A 23,031-nucleotide genomic window follows, 5' to 3' on the forward strand; every position below is an offset into this window, starting at 1 on the left:
ATAAATAACACAGTAAAGAACGAAGAAGAAGATCAAGAAAATGGAAAAAAAGTGATCAACTGTTAAAAATTTTCAATTTCAGAGTATGGATTGAAGAAACGATCCATGAAGATTGGAAAATGGATTTGATTCTACCAGTGCACGAAACGAGAAACAGCAAAGGCTGTAATAATTATAGAGAAATATTCCGTTAAAGCGTAGAACCAACTTCAAAAGAAGAACGCAAGATCATGTATTCAAAAAAGAAAAAATTTGTAAAACAATAGTATACAACGCATTCCAAGATATGAAAAAAGCTTTCGATGAAGTTCCACGAATGAAAATATGGAAGAACCTGGAAAAAACAAAGAAATGTTATAAGCAGATGATATAATGATCAAAGCAGAAAACTAGAAGGATCTGCAAAAAAATCCAAGCAACTGGAACCAGATATTGACAAAGAACCGAATGAAAATTAACAAAATGAAAACTATGATAGTGACAAAAATTAAAATCAGGGAGGATGATAGACTTAGAAACTCGCATATAAGACAAAAACTAAAAGTTGAACCCATAAAAGTATTCATAGAAAGGAAAGGATGGATAACGTAATGACAGTTAAGAAAATTTGGGAAAGGAAAAATGAAGAACACGAGCGGTAAAGGATAACATACTAGGAAAAATCTTGCATAAGATTTGACGCCAAATAGAAAGAACCGGAAACCTAATCTTAACGTCGAGGGTAGTGGAGAGGTAGCACAATAAACAAAGATTAAACTACGTCGCGCGAGCTAAGTCTCTGGCAACGGCTGACATCTCGGCGTTCGAGATCTGATCGCTTCGTGGTCTCGAGACAGTATGAATCTGGTATGTCGGTGAGGATTAATTTTATTGTAATCTATTTGGTTAGGTTAGGTTAGGTTAGGTTAGGTTAGGTTAGGTTAGGTTAGGTTAGGTTAGGTTAGGTTAGGTTAGGTTAGGTTAGGTTAGGTTAGGACATTAAGAAGGTTAATCAGGTGTGGACGGTTTATCGTTTTATTAGGGAAATTTGTTCGGAGAAATGTATACCTTTAATTAGTTTTTTTTTTAAATTCAAGGTCGCATGGGGTAGTCGTCAAGAAATGAGTAAAATGGCTTCTATAGCTCAAGGGTTCGTGAACGCGGCTTAAAATCCCATGGTTGGTAGATTGAATCTTATTCGGAAGGTGAATAGAAAACTCAATTTTCCTAATAAAAACCACATTTTATACAAAATTAGCTAAAAATTGGGAAATACACAAATCTTGTTACAATTGGTCTGAGAATGATTCGAATAAATAAAAAATTTAAATGTAAAGGAATTTCGTCATATAAGAACAATTCCTTTCTAATAATTAGTTAGATGTGTAAGGACTTTTTGACTAAATCAAAAAATAAAAATTTCCTTCGCTTTTATTTTGTTGTTTCTTCACAATATTCACGACAACCTTCATATGTATTTTCCATATTTATTTAGTAACATCAATATTTGTACATTTTTGAAATAATTCGCAATAAAAAAATAGGTCAATGTTGTTTGAGACATCCTGTTTTCAACCATTTCTCACACGTGTTTTATACAAAAAATACGAATTTGTGGCATTACAATAAATATATAACTAAAACAATTGCCTTATAAACAAAACACTATTATTAATATTATGTAAATTAAAAAAAATTTGAAGTTTATTCAAGGTCTTTTATTTATTATTTAGTTAATAGAACGACTTTAATTGGCATGTACGTTGTTTACTATCGATATAGTACAAAGGTTTTTAGCAAAAGTCGAACTCCAAATTGAGAATTACAAATATGAAGAATGATTATTTAGCCGGTACCACACGATACGTCGTCCAACGCTTCCAAGTATGAAAAACCAAAAAAATTGCTAGTACGATCAAGTTAATTTAAAAGAGTTTATATCTGTTGTATGCTTTCCATCATTTTCTTACAAAGTTTTCATTTTTTAGGTAAGTTTAGTTAAGGTTCCAGCCTTCGTCCAACGCTAGACCGCGAATGGTGACGCATCGTGTAGTACCGGCTTTACATAGCACGCTATATATCGCGATTCTATTTATTGTTTACATCGATTAAAGTCTGTTGATTCATGATTCACATTTTTGTCAATATACTACAAGGACAGGTCATTCAAACACAAATTATTGCATGAAAAATCAAAACATTTCTCTACTTGGTCTTTTGTAAGACTCTGTTCAATGTTTCCCTATCAAAATATTAGAATTGTCACTGTCACTGTCATGAGAATACAAATTTTTTTCATTCGATGCTGAATACAGAAAATCTAGTGGTTGAGGGAGCAATTTACAGTCTAATTCAAAGATTTTTGGGATGAAAACCCAAGTTTGATTTGTATTGTTTTGTCGTCGTTTTGAGTTTATTGTCTGACTACCCACACACGATTTCTGTTTGCAGAAACCTCAGAAAAATAGTCTTGTCCAAAATATCTTCTATGTATAGGAGCAGAGTGGCTGTAAAACCAAAACGACTCCTCAAACAAGTTCCAATCTACACTCCACACCTCTGAATTAAATTTTATTATAACGTAGTGTTGACAAACGATACTCTTATATTAAAATGAAGAATTTTTGTTGATACTGATTATCTTTTCCTTCTCATTTTATTCCAACATAGGAAATCACTAGTTTCATCCATCACCCAGAAATTATATTCTATAAAAAAGGAAATGATTTGATTGTTTCCTATAGTTACTGAGAAAATAAAAGAATATGTTTACATTGAATTATTTTTATGTATAAAAATATGGTATTCATATGCATAAGGAATTGAAAAACCACAAGAAAATATGCAAATTTTGTTCTTAGAAACAACATTAATTTTTTCCATTACAAACAGGAGTTATTACTTATTTTAACAACTACTTTAGATACTATGGTTTTATTGATAATTCGTATCATAATATAAACTAGAATAAATTTATATGGACTTAGAATGTCTTTGATAACCATCCCCATAGGTCTTTGATTGAAAATAGTAGAATAGAAAGATAATTAACAACAAAACGAGGCTCATTTGAATGAACATAGCAAGCAATAGTCATAGAATGAAAGAAAGGACAAAATAAAACATACTTGTATGTAATGAGCATTCGTTTTTTATAAAATATTTATAAATTCATTCCATTTAGCATTTCAAGTTATATATTTATCATATAAAATAAATAAAAACATCACTCGAGATTTAAAAATGTTATTTGTGCAAACAACAGCAAAGTTAATAACCGTTAAAATATTATAATATTCCGCAAGATTTTCATGTTATCAAATATGATTGTTCATACATCTTGTGATTGCTGATCGTTGAATAGAGAAAATATTAACTAAGCAAAATAAGAAATAATGTCTATCAACACACTTTCTTAAATGTTTATCATTTTGAAATAAATTATTTATATATTACAGGCTGTTAACACCTTTTGAGATTTGCAACAGTTATGCAATTCGAATTCTTTAATGAAATAAATCCGCTTTCTATGAATGAAACTATTATATTCAAGTTTTCCAACAATATAGTGGTGTCTGTCAAAGACATTTCGTTTTTCTCTACTAGATGTCACAACGCAACTAAAAGACTGTATTTATCAAACTATATCATTTATATATCAAATAAATATATACCTATTCAAATTATATAATGATTTTTGAAATTTAGATTTTGCAGCGTATTTATTTTCAGAGTTTAAAATTCCTCGTTAGAATAATATTTATAAGTCACCTATTGACTATTAACAGAACTAGTCAAACTTAAAACCTATTACATATTCAGTAACAAAGATTTCTGTTACAGTATTCTAATAAGTTTAATACCCAACCATTAGGTGGCAGTGGGCACTAATGATTTAAAAATTATTCTTACTAATATAAATTCATATTTAGAATACAAATAAGGGATCATTATAATCATAGGAGACATATAAATGATTCTCAAAATTCAAATTTATTACCTGAATAATGTTTATATGATCGCCATCTTTCAACTGGTAGTAGAACTATATTCTTATGTGTTACCAAATTTAATTCAATAATTATTAGATGATAATTTATATTTATTTACATTGAAATATTATTAGTTATTATTAATTTTTTAAGGTTGGATTTTTGTTTAGTTATTTATTCTAGAATTATATGACAGTTTACTTCTACGTTAAGTAATATAAGTGCTACCACTATCATTATAAAGATGGCGACATACACCAATACATAGTTAATTTTATAAACAATGCAAAATTTTCTAAATAGATACACAGTGTTGATACTAATAATAAAGTAATTGATTGATATGAACTAAAGATGTTATTTCTTCTTATTTTATTACAATGAATTGAAATTTGTTCTTTAAATTATAGTTTAGATAATATCTTTATTGTTAATGTAGAGATGGGAAGATATCAATGAAAAATACCATTTCAGCTTTTGTAACTGTAACGATCATCATTGTGATTTGTATATACGACTGAGTATTTTTATTATTGTAAAATTTTCTTTGTTTTTATTTGAAGTTTAGGTATGTAAATAATCTTTTATAAATTTAACTCTTCCAAAATATCCATTAACATTTTTATTAAAACTAAAACCACAGGCTCACCTATAAACATTTCATCACTTATCTATAATTGAACCAATCTTATAAAATACAAATCCTCTATTGTGATGCAAATAAACTTAAATGCGAACAAATTGCGGTCGTCAAAATTGTAACAGTTCGGGTGCTTTGTACAACCATCATTGCTTAACAACATTCATTGACGTACTGTTGATTATTTAACAGGATTATAATTTTTTTAGTAGTTGTTTTGAAATTTATAACTCACTAATAAATCGATGACATTAAAGTAATTATTTAGTAATTTATTTCATTATCGGTACCAGATTCACTAGGATAGTATGTAACGGAATCTTTCGAACCTATTTTATGGGATTAAATAAATTAAACGTTTTTCTTTCTTCCTTATTGTCTAATATTAAGATTAATTAAGTATTTTTTTTATTTAAATTGATTAAGGAAGTTGGATAATTTCAAAGAGTTACTGATCTTTAACCTTTTTGTGAAATGAAAATAATGTAACCTAAGGAAGAAGCAAATATTTCCACTAATTTATTAAGTGACTTACACAAGACGTGACATAAATATGCAAATTATACTATAATAAATATCAATTATTTGAAAACAGACAAATCCTACTTTGACCTAAAAGAATACTGAACTGTTAAAGATAATAAACAAAAAAAAAAATTGTGATTTCAAATTAGGCAAGAAGCTTACGTGTACAGCTTGCGAAAAAATGGGACAATTATTTTTGACCTAGGTGGAAATGATAACTCGTATTCGTAATATTAAAAATAATGATTTTATTAACCAACACAGAAACGAAAAAATAAAATTAGACGAACAAATTAGAATTGTTGGTTAACTTTTACGAGATTATTTCGAGTACGAGTGAATAAGCAAATATACGAGGTTTGACTATCAAATAATGACATTGACGCTGTAAAATATATTTTCTTTTTACGCAATACCCACCTTCAATATAAAGTGTTGGATGTATTCAGCATATTCAGCATTTTTTTGTACTTTGGATTGGATTGGAGAGATCCCTACACGACTTTCAATAATTTGACCTTCGGGAATCCAATGGATATCAAACATTTAATCGTTACTTCATATTTTGATTAGATCATGGAAGTTTTTTGATTCTAGATAAAGATTCATTGTCTAAATTGACGTTTCGTTTTAGTATAATACATAAAAACATATCTTATTATCAATTCCAGGACATTTTAATGATTTCTATTACATTTTTAAGGACGAAACAGAAAACAATTTTGATGTGGATGAAGTCGACGGCTACACTGATTTGTTTATTGTAACAAGAGCTGTTGGTTGACGTATACAAATGTTTTTGCACACAATATTTAGTCATTCTAGAGATTGAAAACCTCAAACTTTTTTATATATTTTGATAAATTAACTTATTTAGTTTCCTTGAATGAATTTTTCTCACTATTTTCTGTTTTTTGCCACCTAAACTTGATATTTTTTCTGTTTTTTCTCGATAAATTAACTTATTTAGTTCCGTTATATTAAATTTTCCCACTGTATTTTCGTTTTTACCGCTTACATTTAAAATTTTTCTTCTTTTTGCTCTAAGCTGATATATTTCTCTTTTGGCCTGCACTGCTCCCTGAGTTTATAATTTTTCTTTTATAATTCATGTTAAGTTCCTCTTTGATGAGTTAAAGTTCCAAAAGCGAGACAAAATTTGCTTAAGAACAAATTATAATTATCACACAATTTTTATTTCCTACAGATCTCAACTGTGTATATTAAAGAAAAGAAAGATCTTGATTAAATTTTAATTGCAATGCAATGCAACGAGGAAAGAACTTAACAATATGAAAAAAATCAATGAATAAACTTTTTAATTGATTTCTACGCCTACGCCATTGCTTCAATTACTAGACTTTCCAAAACAGAACAATTAAATCATCAATAGAAATACTAATTACCAGCAAAACAAAAATATTTACAAAATATTTTCATCCTCAACAAAAAAATGTTTTCTTTCCATTCTTGAACACAACAAAATTGAAATCTTTGTTATGCAATATTCTTCATAATAGTATAAAATTGAGGTATTGTCTGTTATTCCAAAAACATGATGTAGTAAATACCAATTATTTGGAACATAGAAAAACGAAATAAAGTTGATTCAATATTAGTTTTATCTTTCCATCAATTGGTTGATTAACCTGCACTGAATGATAAGATACATCGTCACAAACTATTACAGAGTCATACAAATTTGTTCCTGACTACTTTACTGATAATACTGAATATAAATATACATGGAGCAAAATCAATTTCAAGATCTGTGCAACTTTTTCCTAGCTGCTGTGTTCTGTACACTGATTGTTATTGCTTTCAGACATATAATTCAACTCGGACTGTTAATAACATATATATAATAAAACATTGTCTGATTATCCTCAAAGTAACTTTGTAAACCTTATAAAGCATAGTCTCTGTCTTTCGCCCCAAAAAGAGGAAAGGTATTCGAATCTCATAATCAGTTATTATTCAAATTTTCAGAGATAATCGTTTCAAAAGTATTATCATAGCATTTTTAACTATCATTTTCGCCTCAAAGGACATAACTTTGCGCTGTTTGGTAAACATTCAAAAAGACGCTATCGTTCTTTATGAAACACACTATTTCATGGCTCGAAATGAACTGAAACAGACAAAAGCGTTAGGACCATACATAATTCGACCCTGTTAGAGTCGGGTATGAATATAATGGTTCTATTGCATCTCATATATTAACTGGAGGCTGGTCACTTTCTTGGATCACGAAAAATTCTATACCTTTTCTCATTTTATTGAAATTTTGGTCCTACAGATCGAATTTTTAGACTAGGAAACAGGAAATAGTCACTAGGGGTTAGATTTGGAGAGTTCGATATATGGCGCGTTGCCTGATGGAAAGGATTGGAATAAATTATTACACACGAAGAAAAATTCTTGTTTGTTTCGATTGTTTGTTACTAATAAATCAACTGTAACGATCACGTCATCTTCTATCAAGATTTTTTAAGGTACTTATACTTATGTGATCACTTATGTAAACTGTACAGTACCGTGTGCAACTGGCTTTCAGAAGAATTAATTAAATGGCAAAACAAACTATAAATACGACATATGAATGGGGATTATTTACTTCTGTAAAGCCATCGACCTTACCATAAAGAAATCATAAATAAAAATTTCATTCGATTAGTATTTCAATCCGATACTAAATTATTTCCTCATAATGGGTGCTCCTTATGGGTAGGCGAGCACACCACTGATTCAGCAACGTGAATTGCACCAATATCAGTATATATCATGGTATCCTGATGGTAAAATGGTAGAAAGTGTCGCTGTCTGTGTCAGTTTGCATCGGGTCTTGAAACGTGTTCTTCGTTTATTGTTATTGTTGAGAAGAAAGTGATTGTGAATATGTGGAGGCTGCTTCCTACAATAATTGTATTATCTGCAGTATTCTCGCCCGGATTTTCGATGCCGGAAGATACTGGTAACTTTTACAATTAAAAAAATTTTAATTCTAAACCCATGAATGAAGAAAAACAATTTAGACATTCAAAAATTCGTAAAGTTTAATAGAATTTTCGATTTTATCAATTTCGGAAATAATTTTAACGATAACAACGAATATAGGATCAATAATTAGTAAAGTAATGAGTGTAATTCAATATACGCGATGATATGATGCCGTTTTTAGTCAATTTTGAACTAAAAAAATCGCTTTCGACCAGCATTTTTTATTTTATTTTTTTAATATCGCTTTTTTGGGCTATACTGGATAAAGATTCTACATTTTACATACAGGTGAGTGGATTGGTAAAAAATACAGTATATAGCAACAAAAAGAACGCTAAAATAAAAAGAACAAACTCATTTTTTGCTTGGTTACATATACACACGAAAAATTTTATGGATTTCTTTCAACAAATCGCCTAGATTTGATGGTCTATTTCTAGCACATTTACAAAAAAGAATAAAGGAATAGCACTTAGAACTGAGTCAATTACTACTACTAGATCTTAAAGGGCTAAAATTATCTCCAAATGTAATCAATGCGATAAAAACTATAAGAAATATGACATACGATAAGCACAAGCCATCGAATCAACGCTGATGGATAGGAAACGCGATGACTATTGAATGTCTCAGCAAAAAATAAGCACAAATACAAATGCTCACTGGAACTGAACCTTCCTTTGGCATGTGGTGCATCTATAAAAAAGAGTTTCAAGAAGAATTGAGAATTTATTACCGAGAAAGCGGCGTGGAAAAGCTTTTCATTACGAAACTTCCCATGAAATGGTGTGCATCTACAAGAAAGACTTGCAGGAAGAATTTGGAAGAAAATTACTGTGCTGTGAGATCCGGATTTTGTCATAATACGTTATTTACCTCACTGGATATCTTACAAGAAATACCTGACACTAGATCCACGAGATTTTGTGAGAAAAAATAAGATATAGGTACCTAGTCAAAAAATGCTATCAGAAGATAATGCTTCTGAAGGATAATTTGTAAGGGGAACATGAGGGCATGTATTAGAATTCAAGAGGCACTAGAGGGGGAGCTTCGACAGAAGCAACGACACAATAAACCTTGAGATGAATCCTGTACATAGATAGCAATTGAAAACGTTTTTTTTTATGGTTTACGAAGAAGTGAAATATCATTATCATCATTTCCAGTAAAGTATATATATTCTGCATTTATGTTATTTTTGTTTTTAATTAATTTATTATTTTGAATAACAGTGAAAAATAAGTAGGAAATACTTTTTACATATAGTTATTATTGAAAATAATAAATAATTTTTACTTATTCAAATCCTGAAATTTTTATAAAAGAAATCAATTAGGTAAGAACTTACACAGCAGATGATGTTAAATGTTTCCATAAGGTAAACATTTATAATTCGAATTATTATAAAAGTAACAACATTTTTTAAGAAATTAATAAATGTACACGTAACTTTTTTGACACAAATTCACTGAACGTTCCACTGGAGAAGTATGTAAACATTTTAACGATTTTGGGGTTAAAAGTAATGACGAAATTTCCAAATAATCTTTATGAAAAATTCAACAATTTCATAAGACGACTTTGATAACGTATGGAATGTGAGTTGTTCCTCCCCAGCGAAATTATAGACAGTCTACTATTTGTACTGAGCCATTCAATTACCTGAGGATTGATTGATACCATCAACTGGCCAAAATTATCAAAGCAAGAAATATTATCCATGAGGGGTGAGGAATATTTTCAGTTTTTCCTCGACGGGGTTGTAATCGACTATTTAGAAGGGCAATGCGGTATGGACTGAAATAAAATGAACAAGAAAAGACGAAAATTTGTTCTTTATTCAAGTAAGATGCTGAACGGGTTCACCAGTTTATAGAAATACTGAATACACTTTATCTTCTTCAGAAAGTGAAGGTAAACGGTTCACCTTCATAGTGTAGTGGTAGTGTAAATAGTGTGTTCAGTATGAGTATCACCAACGGGTCCAGATATTCCAGAAAATCTGCTACAGCTAATGGCGATAGGGAATTGCCAAGGAAAGATAATTTTCTAGGGAATCTTCGCTAGCGTTCGAAGGGAGGCTAATGAACTTTCTTCTTGGACATAAAAGGGCCGTTTTACAATGATCCAGGAGATAAGAAGGCAAGGGAATTGTTTGATTCGATTGTGCGAATCACGTGTCGGGTTTGTTGGTGATTTAGACGGCTTGGAATGGGGATTATGTCAAAATCGACAAAAACGATGTTACCATCTGAATCGGAACTTGTATCGATAGTCCTTTAGAATGGACTACACGTAATTAAGAGGGTGCGTTTGTCCGAATTTTCTTTCTGGTTCCTTCATAACACACACTCGCCTCCGTGTTCTGTCTAGAGTATCGTTCAGATCGATCACGAGTATCTGAACGGAGTCACTCGCCTCTATCTTCTCCATTAAGTCATCAGTATATCTGTCATCTATTGTTTGTCAAACAATAGCGCAAATGCTTTCAATGAGAAGCCATACGTTTTTGATTGATGTTTATACCGTGTGTTTTGGAAAATAAATGCTATTAAAGAAAATAATTGACATTCAGTTTTTCGTTCAATCATTGTTATGAATTTCAAAATTTTGTAATCGATTGTCGTGGCAGAAAAATGTAATTCATGCATCGATTAACAATTCATAATATATAAGTAAATAAGATTATGTAAGAGCTTTTTTTACATTTTTTTATGAATAATGCTTGGAAGAAATCTGTTACCGTGACTTATGGCGTCTGCTGACTCATATAAATGTCACAAGAAGTTTGTCTCCGACTTGGTTTCATTTATTCCATATATACAAAGCGATTGTTTATAAAATATCTGTCGAGGTTGATTTTGCATACAGTTTTAAGATCAATTCCTTCATCGACGTTGATATAATGAATCCGTAATCCATATTAAGTGTTTTAGTGTACATTCTATAGTCTGCTTGGTCTAATCAGATAATTTTAAAAAGGACAATAATCCTAAATTGTCTCAACGTTCCAATATAATTAATTCAAATATTTAACGCAAATGAAGGTTACTCTTCGTTCGTTTCCTATTTTTTAAACATTCTCTTATTATATCACGAATTATAATTATTGTATCGGTGAATAATTTCAACTTAAATTGTCTTTAAATATTGCGTAACCCTAATTAAACTACATCAGTTAGGATGCATGCAATTAAATACGTACTTTCCCCGTATTTAAAGTTACATTGAATAGTATTAATATACTAACTAGAATTCGAAGTAATTAGCAAAGAATTTTTCATTGCGGAAAGAGTAAATTAGATGGTATAGACGCGAGACATACCATGGTAAGGAGCTTGTTGAAAATGAAAACGTCAAAGCTCAAATCTGAAAGGAAGAGAAGAAGCAGGAAAACCAAGAAAAAAATGTGAGTCCAAGGTGAAAATAGTGTTGACTGTTTTCTTTGTTTCGACCAGATAGTAAACGAAAATTTTCACGTTGAAATTTTGAGATCTTATGGCCCGATTTGTCACAAAGGAGTAGGTTGATTCTTCATCACGATAATGCGCCCGTTCACACGTCGCTCGAAGCTCAATTACCTTTACAGACCACCCGCCTCATTCACACGATTTAGCCCCTCGTGATTTCTTCTTAGGCAACAGTTAGGAGATGTTATTCAAAATGAAAACAATAGCTTCGTTCGCGTTAGATAATTTCGAACGTATTCTGAATATCTGGACGTTTCAAAAGCGCATGCTTTGTTCAGATTTTGTTTCACGAACGATTGATGAATATCTGTAATTATAATTTGAATTCAAAACTATTTAAGAGAATAAAATGTATATAATTAACTGGTCGAAAATTTATTCTTGATATTTGTAAGTTTAAAATCAACTAGCACGTTTTTTAAATACAATTATGTAAAAAAAACACATTTTGTTAGAGGTTATTTCGTGGTAAATATAACAAAAAGGGTGAATACACATGCGCATATTCTTACTCATACATTTGACGTATTCAGAACTCGTTCGGAACTAGAAATCTATGCGTCAAGAATAAAGGATTTCAAACTGCGCATGAATCTGGTGACAGAACATGTTCAGGATATCTACCGCGAACAAACCTAATATTTATAACCTTTTTATGAAATTTGTTGTCTAGTTTAGTTTAAATATATTTCTCAATCATAGAATATTGTAGATAATTTTGATCTGAGAGTTACTACAAATGCAAATTTCTGTAATAAATAATCTGAACGAAAGTAACAACTATTTCAACTATAAAAAAGTTTGATATCGAATTCTAAACTTGTCGTCCTTCGGTTTATATCAGACACCAACACATTAAGGAAATGTTTGCTTCATATTTTGACCGTACCAATTCACCATATTAATATTTAATTCTGGTTTAAGATAATAGTTTAATAGAATGTAAATGATAACAACCACTGGTGCGGATTTCTAATAACTCACTTTCACATGTGTTCTTTATCTTTAAATCCTCCTATTATGATCAATGAAAAAATTAAAATTACAATTTCAACAACAATAAATATCATTTTTTATTGATATTCATTATTTTTAAATAAATGTAAAAAATATCTTCTTCTTCATAGTAGAAGATAACCTCCACGATTTAACTGTGTTGCATAGTTTTTGCTTGAAATAAACTGAATTTTTTTCAACATCGTTCCACAAACTGAAATATATACAGGGTGAACAATACATTAAACGCAACTTTATTGAAGGTATAAGTATGTAGGTACAGGTATTAAAAGAAAAAATAATCAAAAACACGAGGTATATTAAAAATATGTGAGGAAAAACACAAAAAATGTGTGTATTAATATAAAATGAACAGATTTAACATAAACAAATCAAATGGTGTTCTTAAATTGATTCATAAACTAATTTTCTTTCAAATAACCTCAAAACTATCATTATTTTTATAGTGAATTTTGTTCTATAAGATTGGCAATATATTTCGACTTTGATTGTAATGTTAATTGATCACTTCACCATTTTCGAATTTCCGTAAATGGACGTTCCATCCTGTTGTTAAATTATTCTATACAATTTCCAAGTTCTAACACAAATATCCTAGAAAACCGCTTAATAAAAGTCAGTTATATCGTCGGATGTTCCGGAAAATCTATTTCAATACGTAAAAATGACTTTAGAGTGGAATTCTATAATCTTTACTTAAACAATGATATTTTAATATTCTATAAAAAAAATTATAATTTAGCTGCTTCTCCCACATCCTTATTCCCCATCAATTTCAGCCATCATTGAGCGTAGCACGTAAAAAATCGAAATTCTGACATCATACGGAGTATTATTCGTTATAATTAGATTTTCAATTTCTTTATTTATAATCTGTGTTTGTGAAAACGTGTATCTATAAATTGACATCCACGAACCTAGTCTACCATGCAATCACCATTGTTTGAAGAACTATAATCCCTTGACCTTCTTTTATACATACCATGGTCACAAGAAACGCGGCCAGAAGATCCTTTTCTACTAGTTCTGTAAAAACTGTATATAAATCCTTGTTATAAATGGAATTTAAAGCAAGCCAAGCACATTGAGAATGATTACTTAAAGCTTAAAAATATACATTGGGGAAATTACACCGTTACGTAGGTGGTCGGTTGGTAGCACTGATTCATGTTTGACAGTTGACAATTGAAAATCAGAATTGCGAGACGTGGCCTTTACCGCCATAATTTCTTTACGTCTTTAGAGAGTGACAGAATAATTAAACTATTTTTTCATTTTAAAGTCAGGTCTTTCCAAGACATTTTTCAATGTAGATTTATATGTTTTCATGACTATATTCACTGTCTAAAAACTCTTTATATAATTTTTTGTAAATAATATCTTAAAATTGAAATAACCTCTCACCACTCTCACACAAGATAGAATAATACATCATCCAGTCAGCTGTCAAAATGAAACTGTTATTCAGGGGCACCAACCCATTACAAACAATTACCAACAATCGTTTACGTTGTTCTAAACAATGAAACATAATTTTCAATGTTTTTTTATTAAAATAACCAGTAAATTTCGTACACAAAGTGAGTTGGTTAAGTTATTGGAAAAAACAAATAGTGTTTGGTTAAATGAAGCTTAACAAACAAAAAAAAAACAAACAATAAAAGTCTATATGTATTTTTTTGTTCACCAAAAGACGCTGCTATCAAAATTGTTCAGGTTTACTACCACACAAAAATTTATTTTATGTAATTTGTGTTTACCAATATTGCCCGTATAATTTCGTAAACTAAATCGGGCGTAACGCGATTTTACAGAAGTTGTGGTACGTGTTTAAGCTTGCCGACATACTCCAAATACGTCTAATTGGAAAATCCAACAGTATGGAATTAACTAGGTTAAATGGTTGTTTCAAATAACAATAAAAATAGTCATATCATTAAGTTTATCTTATGCCGGGTTTCCACCAAGCGGATAGGACAAAACACGAACTGTCCATTTCAACAGAAATTTCGAACAGTTTTAATTTGGAAGTGTTTCAGCACTGATGGGTCTACGACGGACTATGTGTTCACGAACAGAAATCAATAAAAACTGTTTATATTTTGTTTACATAGACACTGGACGTACAATTGTGAAAATGTGGACGTCGCTTTTGTGGTAGGTCATCTTAAGACCAAAAGGAAGAAATGTGGAAGAAAACAACATCAACTGCAGAGATTCCATCCCAGCACAGCACCACCACACTGAGGTGCCTAGCAACAGGAGATTGGTACCAAAGTTTAAAGTATTTATTCAAATTTTCGGTACCATATATATAAAGAATTGTGCCAGAAGTATATAACGCACTGTACAAAATTTTTAAGTATACAGTTAATGTAGGCATATGATCAGATTACCACCAAAAAAAACTAATTTCAACTAGCATCAAATTCAAAATTTTCTCAGTAATTTACTAGTTGTCAGATGACGAAAATCAAAAGTTTTTCATAACCATGTCCAATGGTGAATATACTGCCGTTGAATTCTACATTTCCAAATCAAATCGCAGAAAAAAATTTGATGACTCCTCATCAGCTGGTCCTGATGAAATATTCGAACTCAATTTGGCCACCAAAACCTCGTTTTGGCCGTTAATCCCACTTCATAAAATTTGTCTTTTAAAGCCGGTTCTTGTACTACGTTAAAGGGCAATTTGAGCTCGGTTTTTGAATGGAAAGTAGATATCGTACAAAAAAAAATGAAAAATGTTTTGTATAGAGAATCAAAAATGTTAATAAACAGCTTATGATCCCCCCAAAAAATCTTGAGTATGGAAAGGGGTTTGTACTAACATCAGTGCTATTCGGAGCCTCGAGAAAAACCAAATTTTCCACACAAGTTTATTACGATAAGCTTCCTAGACGTGGACTCTTTTAAGTTAACTACGTAGAAACTCGAAAAATTGTAAAAAATTTCGGAAACGGAACGAAAGTTCATGTTTTGTTTTTCTCCTGTCCGCTTGATGGAAAACCGACATTATATACAACCAGATGGAAAATTTATTGACCTTGAATCGAGATAACATTTGCAAGAAATCGTCTCCGTAGATGAATACATATACGTATAGAAAATATTCAAACTCAACTACGTAGATATACATTTTTAGTCCTCTAATTGAATTATTATAAGGTTTACATGAGGTAAAAGTAATATCTAATTAATTATTCTCGTTAATATTGATAGCAAAAAAACTTGTAAGGAAGAGAAAGTAACAATATGTTTTTTGGATATAATAACGTCATTAGATTGAAATTAATTTGGTAATCTTTAATTACATTAGAATGAATAGGTGTTATTTTCAAACACAGGTTCCTATCCTAAAAAAAGAGGCTAAAGGAAAAGAATATTCACCTCAATACACCCTACGAATCTCTTAGAAGAAATATATTATACGTACTAGAATACTAGATCCGTGAGGAAATAATTGTCGACATTCACCGGTGAATGTATATGTCGCAGATGTTTTTTTTTTGTTATTTGGAAACAAACCGTATCAACCATCTGGGATTATAAGCAATTACGAATGTTGTATAATCTATTTTACTATTAATTTGAGACTACGTTTTCATTATAATTGCTTTTTGATGTAATCAATTCCATTAATAATTTATTGTAGATAATAAAGTAGATAGTTCAATTTAAAACCATTTGGGTCTATGTCAATCTTATAGAAATTGTCAACAATTAAATACAAATAAGTCAAAATCTTCAGACTCACTATAAATATTGAAAAAACTAAATTCATGGTAATAAGCTACATTAACCCAGTACTCATACTGAGTGGAAAACAAATAGAATGAGTGCAAAAATATAAATATCTTGGTTCAGTCATAAATGCTCAAACGAAGAAATCAAGATCAGAATTGGAATGGCTCGAAACGCATTTGTCAAACACTCCTCAAGGCTTGCAAATAGCAATCTAAACCTCCACATCATAATAGGATTCATGGAATGTTATGTGTGGTCAGTACTGCTCTACCTAGTGGATCTTGAAAGCTTAAATGATCAAAAAACCTGAAGCTTTTGAGGTATGGATCTATAGACCCTGGATCAGATACCCTGGACTGTCACAATCACCAACGACGAAGTACTAAGACGCATTGGTCGCAAAAGATAGCTGTTGACAATTATTAAGATAAGAAAAACATCTTACATAAGACACATCTTAAGCAGCGACAAATAATCTTCAATATTTGCAAATAGAAATCTAAATTTTAACGTCAGAATAAGATTCATGCATGGTAAGTACTGATGTATGGAGTGGAAACTTTGACCTCGAGAGTTCAAATGATCAAAAAACCTGAAGCTTTTGAGATATGGATCTATAGACACATCTTGAAGATGCCCTAGACTGACAGAATCACCAACGAAGTACTAAAATGCATTGGTCGCAAAAGAAAACTGTTGACAATTATTAGGATAAGAAAATCATCTTACTTAAGACACATCTTAAGCAGCGACAAATACTCTTCAATGTTTGCATATAGAAATCTAAACCTCCACATCATAATAGGATTCATGGAATGTCATATGTGGTCAGTACTGCTGCACAGAGTGGAAAATTGGACCTCGAAAGCTCAAATGATCAAAAAACTTGAAGCATTTGAGATATGGATCTATAGACACATCTTGAAGATGCCCTGGACTGACAGAATCACCAACGAAGTACTAAAATGCATTGGTCGCAAAAGAAAACTGTTGACAATTATTAGGATAAGAAAATCATCTTACATAAGACACATCTTAAGCAGCGACAAATAATCTTCAATATTTGCAAATAGAAATCTAAATTTTAACGTCAGAATAAGATTCATGCATGGTAAGTACTGATGTATGGAGTGGAAAGTTTGACCTCGAGAGTTCAAATGATCAAAAAACCTGAAGCTTTTGAGATATGGATCTATAGACACATCTTGAAGATACCCTGGACTGACAGAATCACCAACGACGAAGTACTAAAATGCATTAGTCGCAAAAGAAAACTGTTGACACAACAACAAATATCTACTGTTATAGAATATAGTGAAGGGTAGAGAAGAGGGAAAGAAAGGCATCGGCAGGAAGAAGAAATGCTGGCTCCGTAACACAGAAGAATGGACAAATCTCAGTTTCATGTTGCGAGGGACAGAGACTCATTTAAAAACGTGATCGCCAACCTTCAATGAGAAAACGCATGAGAAGAAGAAGAAGAAATCAAAATTGTCAGATATAGAAACAATATTTCTTATATGATTATGAAAAATCTATATAATATAAGAATTATTCTATGAAAATGTGACAGCTAACTAACTTTTAATTTCTTATTAACTAAATTCGTCCACAATTAGATCTTCGTGCTCTTAAACCACTGCATTAATCACAATAAAATGAGTCAAAAACAGAATTTCATATTTCTAGCTTTACTGAAATTTGCGAAAAAACAACTCAATTTCGATCACCATCTTTTGAGGGTGACATCTCGGATGAGAATTTTGTTATAGGGAAAGAACCATCCTAATTTCAGTGATTACCCCCTGTATTTTGTCACATAAATTTAGAAACGCCCAAATTGCAGTGTTTCCTAACAATTAATATCATAATAAATAATTATTAAAACAATTACGTCGGGAGAATAGAAATTAGTATTCGATTTTTCGTTATTATTTGTATTTTCTATTTTCACTGTATAAAACATCGCATTTCCTTATTTGTTTTGTCAGTATAAAGAAATTTTAAATATTTGTTACAACTATGATTCGAGAGAGTGAAACTTTTCCTCGACAACATCTTCCGTAACTTCATATTTTTCTTCAGTATTGACAAATCGTGATTGTGATTTATATGCATTGATTGAAATCATATTTACCCGATTATAGAGATTACAAGAAAGCAACAGAAAATTCTATCCAACATCCATTCTTCAATATTACATAATAAACAATACTATGTAAAGAACAATCAATAAAAATTTAAAAAAAAAAACGTATTTACATATATTTTGACTTATTTAATTTCGTAACATGAAAAATACGCAAACTAGTTTTTGCGACATCTTAAAGATTGAAAATAATTTAATATTACAACGAATTTTATATGGTTGATTTATACGATTTGGCGAGACTGTTATGCACGAACAGATACAGTATTGCGTTTAATTATAGTATACAGTATGTCCAAAATAATCTATATTTTCTCAGCACACAGAAAAATAATCTTTAAGAACATTATGGATGGATTATAATTAATTTTATAACAAAATTAACTAAACTTATGTTTTGTGATTTCGAGAATTATTTATAATTTCAAATTTTGGTAAAAAACACAGTGCTTATGATTTGTTTTTTTTTTGGTTGATCTAAAAATGTTATCAGTGATGTTTACTGCCCAGTAAGTATCTGGCCTGACCAAAAGATGACGGTAGTTGCTTGAAAAATCCACGAATCGGTAGTGGATGATCGTCGACTGAAAGTGCGCGAGCTACCAGACGGTACATCACATTTTAACTGAAAATTTAGTCATGAGAAAGATGTGTGAAAGATTGGTGCCGCGTTTGCTCACAATGGAACAAAAACAACGTCGTGAAGATGTTTGGCAACGTTTCACAGAAATAAAACCGTTTCATTACAATGGTTGAAAAGTGAATCCATAGCTTCACACCCGAAAACAAAATAATAACCAAAATAATGGACTGAAAAGGGGAAACCGGCTGCAAAGAAAGCAAATACCGTTTCATCTGCAGACAAGGTCATGGCGTCGGTTTTTTGGGATAATTTTTATTGACTGAAAAAAAACTATCAACGGCGATTATTATGCAACGTTTGAGCGAAGAAATAAAGCAAAAACGGCTGCAGAAAGTTAAGAAGAAAGTGCTGTTTCATCAAGACAACTCACCAGCTCGCACATCTGTTATTGCAATGGCCAAAATTGATGAATTAAAGTTTGAATTGCTACCTCATGCACCCTATACCCCAGATTTAGTTACCTAGAATTATTTTCCTTTCCCAGACTTAAAAAAATATATTGATGGTAAAAGCTTGACGATTCTTATTACAAAAAGGGTATCAAACTTATTGTACCTCGCTGGGAAATAATTTTTCAGACAAAATTATGGTGTATATTAGTAGTTTTATAAATAGTTTTTGCTTGTATGAACCTCTTACTACCACCAATTCTGGTGAGGACCATATAAAGTAATTGTTATCAGAACCACATAAGATAATCCTGATCAAGACCTTGTCTGGTTATCCTGACCCATACTTCACTAGGTTACGGATTTATCTGATAAGGTTCTCACAAAAAATTCTAGTCGGGCTGATGCTGTTCATATTTTCAGGCCATATATCTGCATATTTATGGTAAAATGTAAATAACATCTCTCATTAGTAATGGTAAAACTTGTTCATATGATAAAACAAACAATAGAGCGCCAATTATATTCTAAAGTATTTAAGCTCAAACGTATTTAACCATCTCTACGACATGCTCCAAAGATCCTAAAATCATTTTTGCCAGTAGATATTGTTCATCTGAAATGTGGTACTTGTTCTGCCGTCAGTACCCTGGACATTTTGGATCCACTGGGGAGGTTAGCCATCGAAGCTCCTTTTGCAGCTTGACCCGCAAGTTCGTTTCCATGTATTCCGATGTGAGATGGTTTCCGGATTAAGTGTCTAATGGGATAGAGAGTTTAGAGTTTGTAGGATTGCAAATAATTCTCCTTTGTAGAGGCTAGCGAAAAATGGTGATGTTTAACAAATTATCAAATTGCAATATCAAGTGGTAGATGTAAAGGAAGCTGTTTTGTAAACTAATTAATCAATTAATTTCAAGTTTATTGTTTTGTTATCACTAGATCAAAATATACATCATTACAGTATAAAAATAGAAATTAGATTAGGTAAGATTCCATATAAAATAATTAGTGCGTGAAGCAGAAAAAGTACTATTTCAATTTGCAATTCAATAGATGATTCGATATAATTGTTAAAAATTACTCGAAATTAACAAGGTTGTTGGATTTAATCAGGGATGGATACAGTTAACTATTTACGAAACAATAAAAATATAGATTCTAAAGAATTAATATCTATCAGTATTTAATATGAAAAATCAAAAGGGGGGTTTCATTGTATTTTCCATCGACACAATTCAGTTTAAAATTTGTAGAATGTTAAAGAAGAAGTTGAAAAATTAGAAAATTTATTATTAAGGAGTCTCAAATGTGCAAAATAAAAATCCTAAATACACGAATAAATAAATATAAATAAATAATAAATCATTTAGTTGTATAATACACGAAAATTTTATATTTAAATTATTTACAATAGGAAAATGTTTCCCGATGTCTTCAGCAATCTTATTTCTCAAACATGTTACATCTATAAAGTTGAGCTAAAAAAATTTTGCCCAGCCTTTTTGATATAGGGTACTACATCTGACAAAATGTTCAAAATATGACGTCTAACAGTGCTTGAGAAGTAATGAGCTAAGATTTTGGTAGAATGTCGTTGCTAATAACACCTATAAATAAATGATGGAAATAACGGTGAATATACGAGGACCGATCGCTTCGTGCAGACTCTACGCGGGCCGAAGAAAGCGGACATGCGCTGTAGGCGACTGCGAAGCTTTCGCATTACACACTCCGCCATTGTTGACCTTCAGGCGTCAGTCGGCGTTGTGCTACAGCCACGTAAACAATTTCCCATCTAACTAACGACGTTACTTCGTAGTGGTAGTGTTTATTCACCTGGTACATTGCTTTTTCAAAACTTTTGGGGAAAATATATGAAATTTTTAATACGCAACTTGGACAATGGAATATTTGATGTCTTTGCATGACATATGTCTCGGTTAACTATGACTTGTTCGTTTCAAACATTTCGTTATTAAAATCAATACTTGGAGATAAATTCCTAAGAAATTAAACCAAAATTTAAATGAAAGCGCGTCCACTGTCAAAACGAATCGAAATCAGTCGATATTTCGAAATTAAAAAAAAAATAGGTAAAAAAAGTTAAATTAAAGTTTGTACATTCGATGTCAACAAAAATAAAGAAGAGCCGACACAAATTGATCTAAACCCTATGCAGAATTCAGGGTAAAAACGATTTAATTTGAGTTTCAGATTGGGAATACCCATCGTTTCTTTGAACCTCACCGTATGATTAGGTTCTTGAGATATTCTGATCCACTTATATTATTGATAACTTTATTTGTTTCAGGTAATCCTGTAGTTAATATCAACGATAACGTCGACCAAAAAAGTAATGCAGAAGACGGTTCATTTTTCGTTAACACGGATAATAGACAGGCCAGTGAAAATACATTTTACCCCGCGTTTTCTCCATTTCAAAATCAACCGTTAGGTCATTCTAGACCTATCTTCTTCACTCAACAAGACACAGCATTTAGCCAGAGGACGCCTTTTCAAAATAATTTTGACAATTCGGGAAGGTAATTTTTATCTCATATTTGTCATTCCTGAAATTTTCTACCATTTAGAAAAGTTCAAAGTGGAATGGATCACAAATATATTGAATTTTTACAGACACAGTGGATACAAAGACTCCTACATCTTCAACAACAACAACAACAACAACAACGCATCGCCAAAACCCGAACAAGAAAGCATCTTAGGATCTGGTAATTTCGGAGTCATAACTGGTGGAACTTTCTACAGTGAGAAGGACGAGAATTCGAAATACGGGAACTACGATTCGTTTTCCCACAACGGACACGGAAAACCTGCGTTTTATTTTACATCGCAATCCAAACCCCAACCGTATCAACAAGAACAGTTCGCTAATTTCAAAGACTTTGCTGACATCAATACCCAAAATGATAGGCAATATTCACAATATGTTGTTGCCTATGCTCCAAGAGAGAACGATACGATTGAGAGAGAAAATCGAGGAGAAGAAACAGTGGTTACAAAACCAATTCCAAAAAATATTATTGAAAGCCTAACTCTAATAGATTCGGAACACATAACTACAATACCAGAGAAAAAACTATCAGCGTCAAAGAGGAAGCTTGCTATACTTAAACCAGAAAAGAAGCATCTAATAAAAATTATAAAGAAAACCAAATCTAGAGAACTGGAAGAACCACTTCTGGCTTTAAGTTAACTGAAAACTGCTTAGTTTCGATGAAATTAAAAATTTACATTCTGATTTGCAGAATGATGTATATAATTCCTTGATGAATCGAAGTCAGCATAGAAAAATTGTGATTTTGATTTGATATTAGGATAAATTGTGTCAGATCTACCTCTCTTATTCGGTATTTGTTGCAAAAAGACTGATATTAGTGTAGGATGAGATAGGTTGAAATGAACAGAGATGTTTTATATCAATTCAACTTTTAGTTTTAACCCAAACCGATC

General features: G+C 31.1%; 1 protein-coding gene across 1 annotated transcript; it reads left to right on the forward strand.

The window, feature by feature from the left end:
* The first annotated feature begins 8,791 nt into the window (after window positions 1-8,791).
* Window positions 8,792-22,774, forward strand: LOC130892262 (uncharacterized). Its single transcript, XM_057797542.1, has 3 exons — window positions 8,792-9,062; window positions 21,869-22,100; window positions 22,195-22,774. Exons 1-3 carry the CDS (start codon window positions 8,792-8,794, stop codon window positions 22,772-22,774), a joined length of 1,083 nt encoding a protein of 360 aa, XP_057653525.1.
* The last annotated feature ends 257 nt before the right edge of the window (window positions 22,775-23,031 follow it).

Source organism: Diorhabda carinulata, chromosome 4, assembly GCF_026250575.1.
Source record: "Diorhabda carinulata isolate Delta chromosome 4, icDioCari1.1, whole genome shotgun sequence".
Lineage (NCBI taxonomy): Eukaryota > Metazoa > Arthropoda > Insecta > Coleoptera > Chrysomelidae > Diorhabda > Diorhabda carinulata.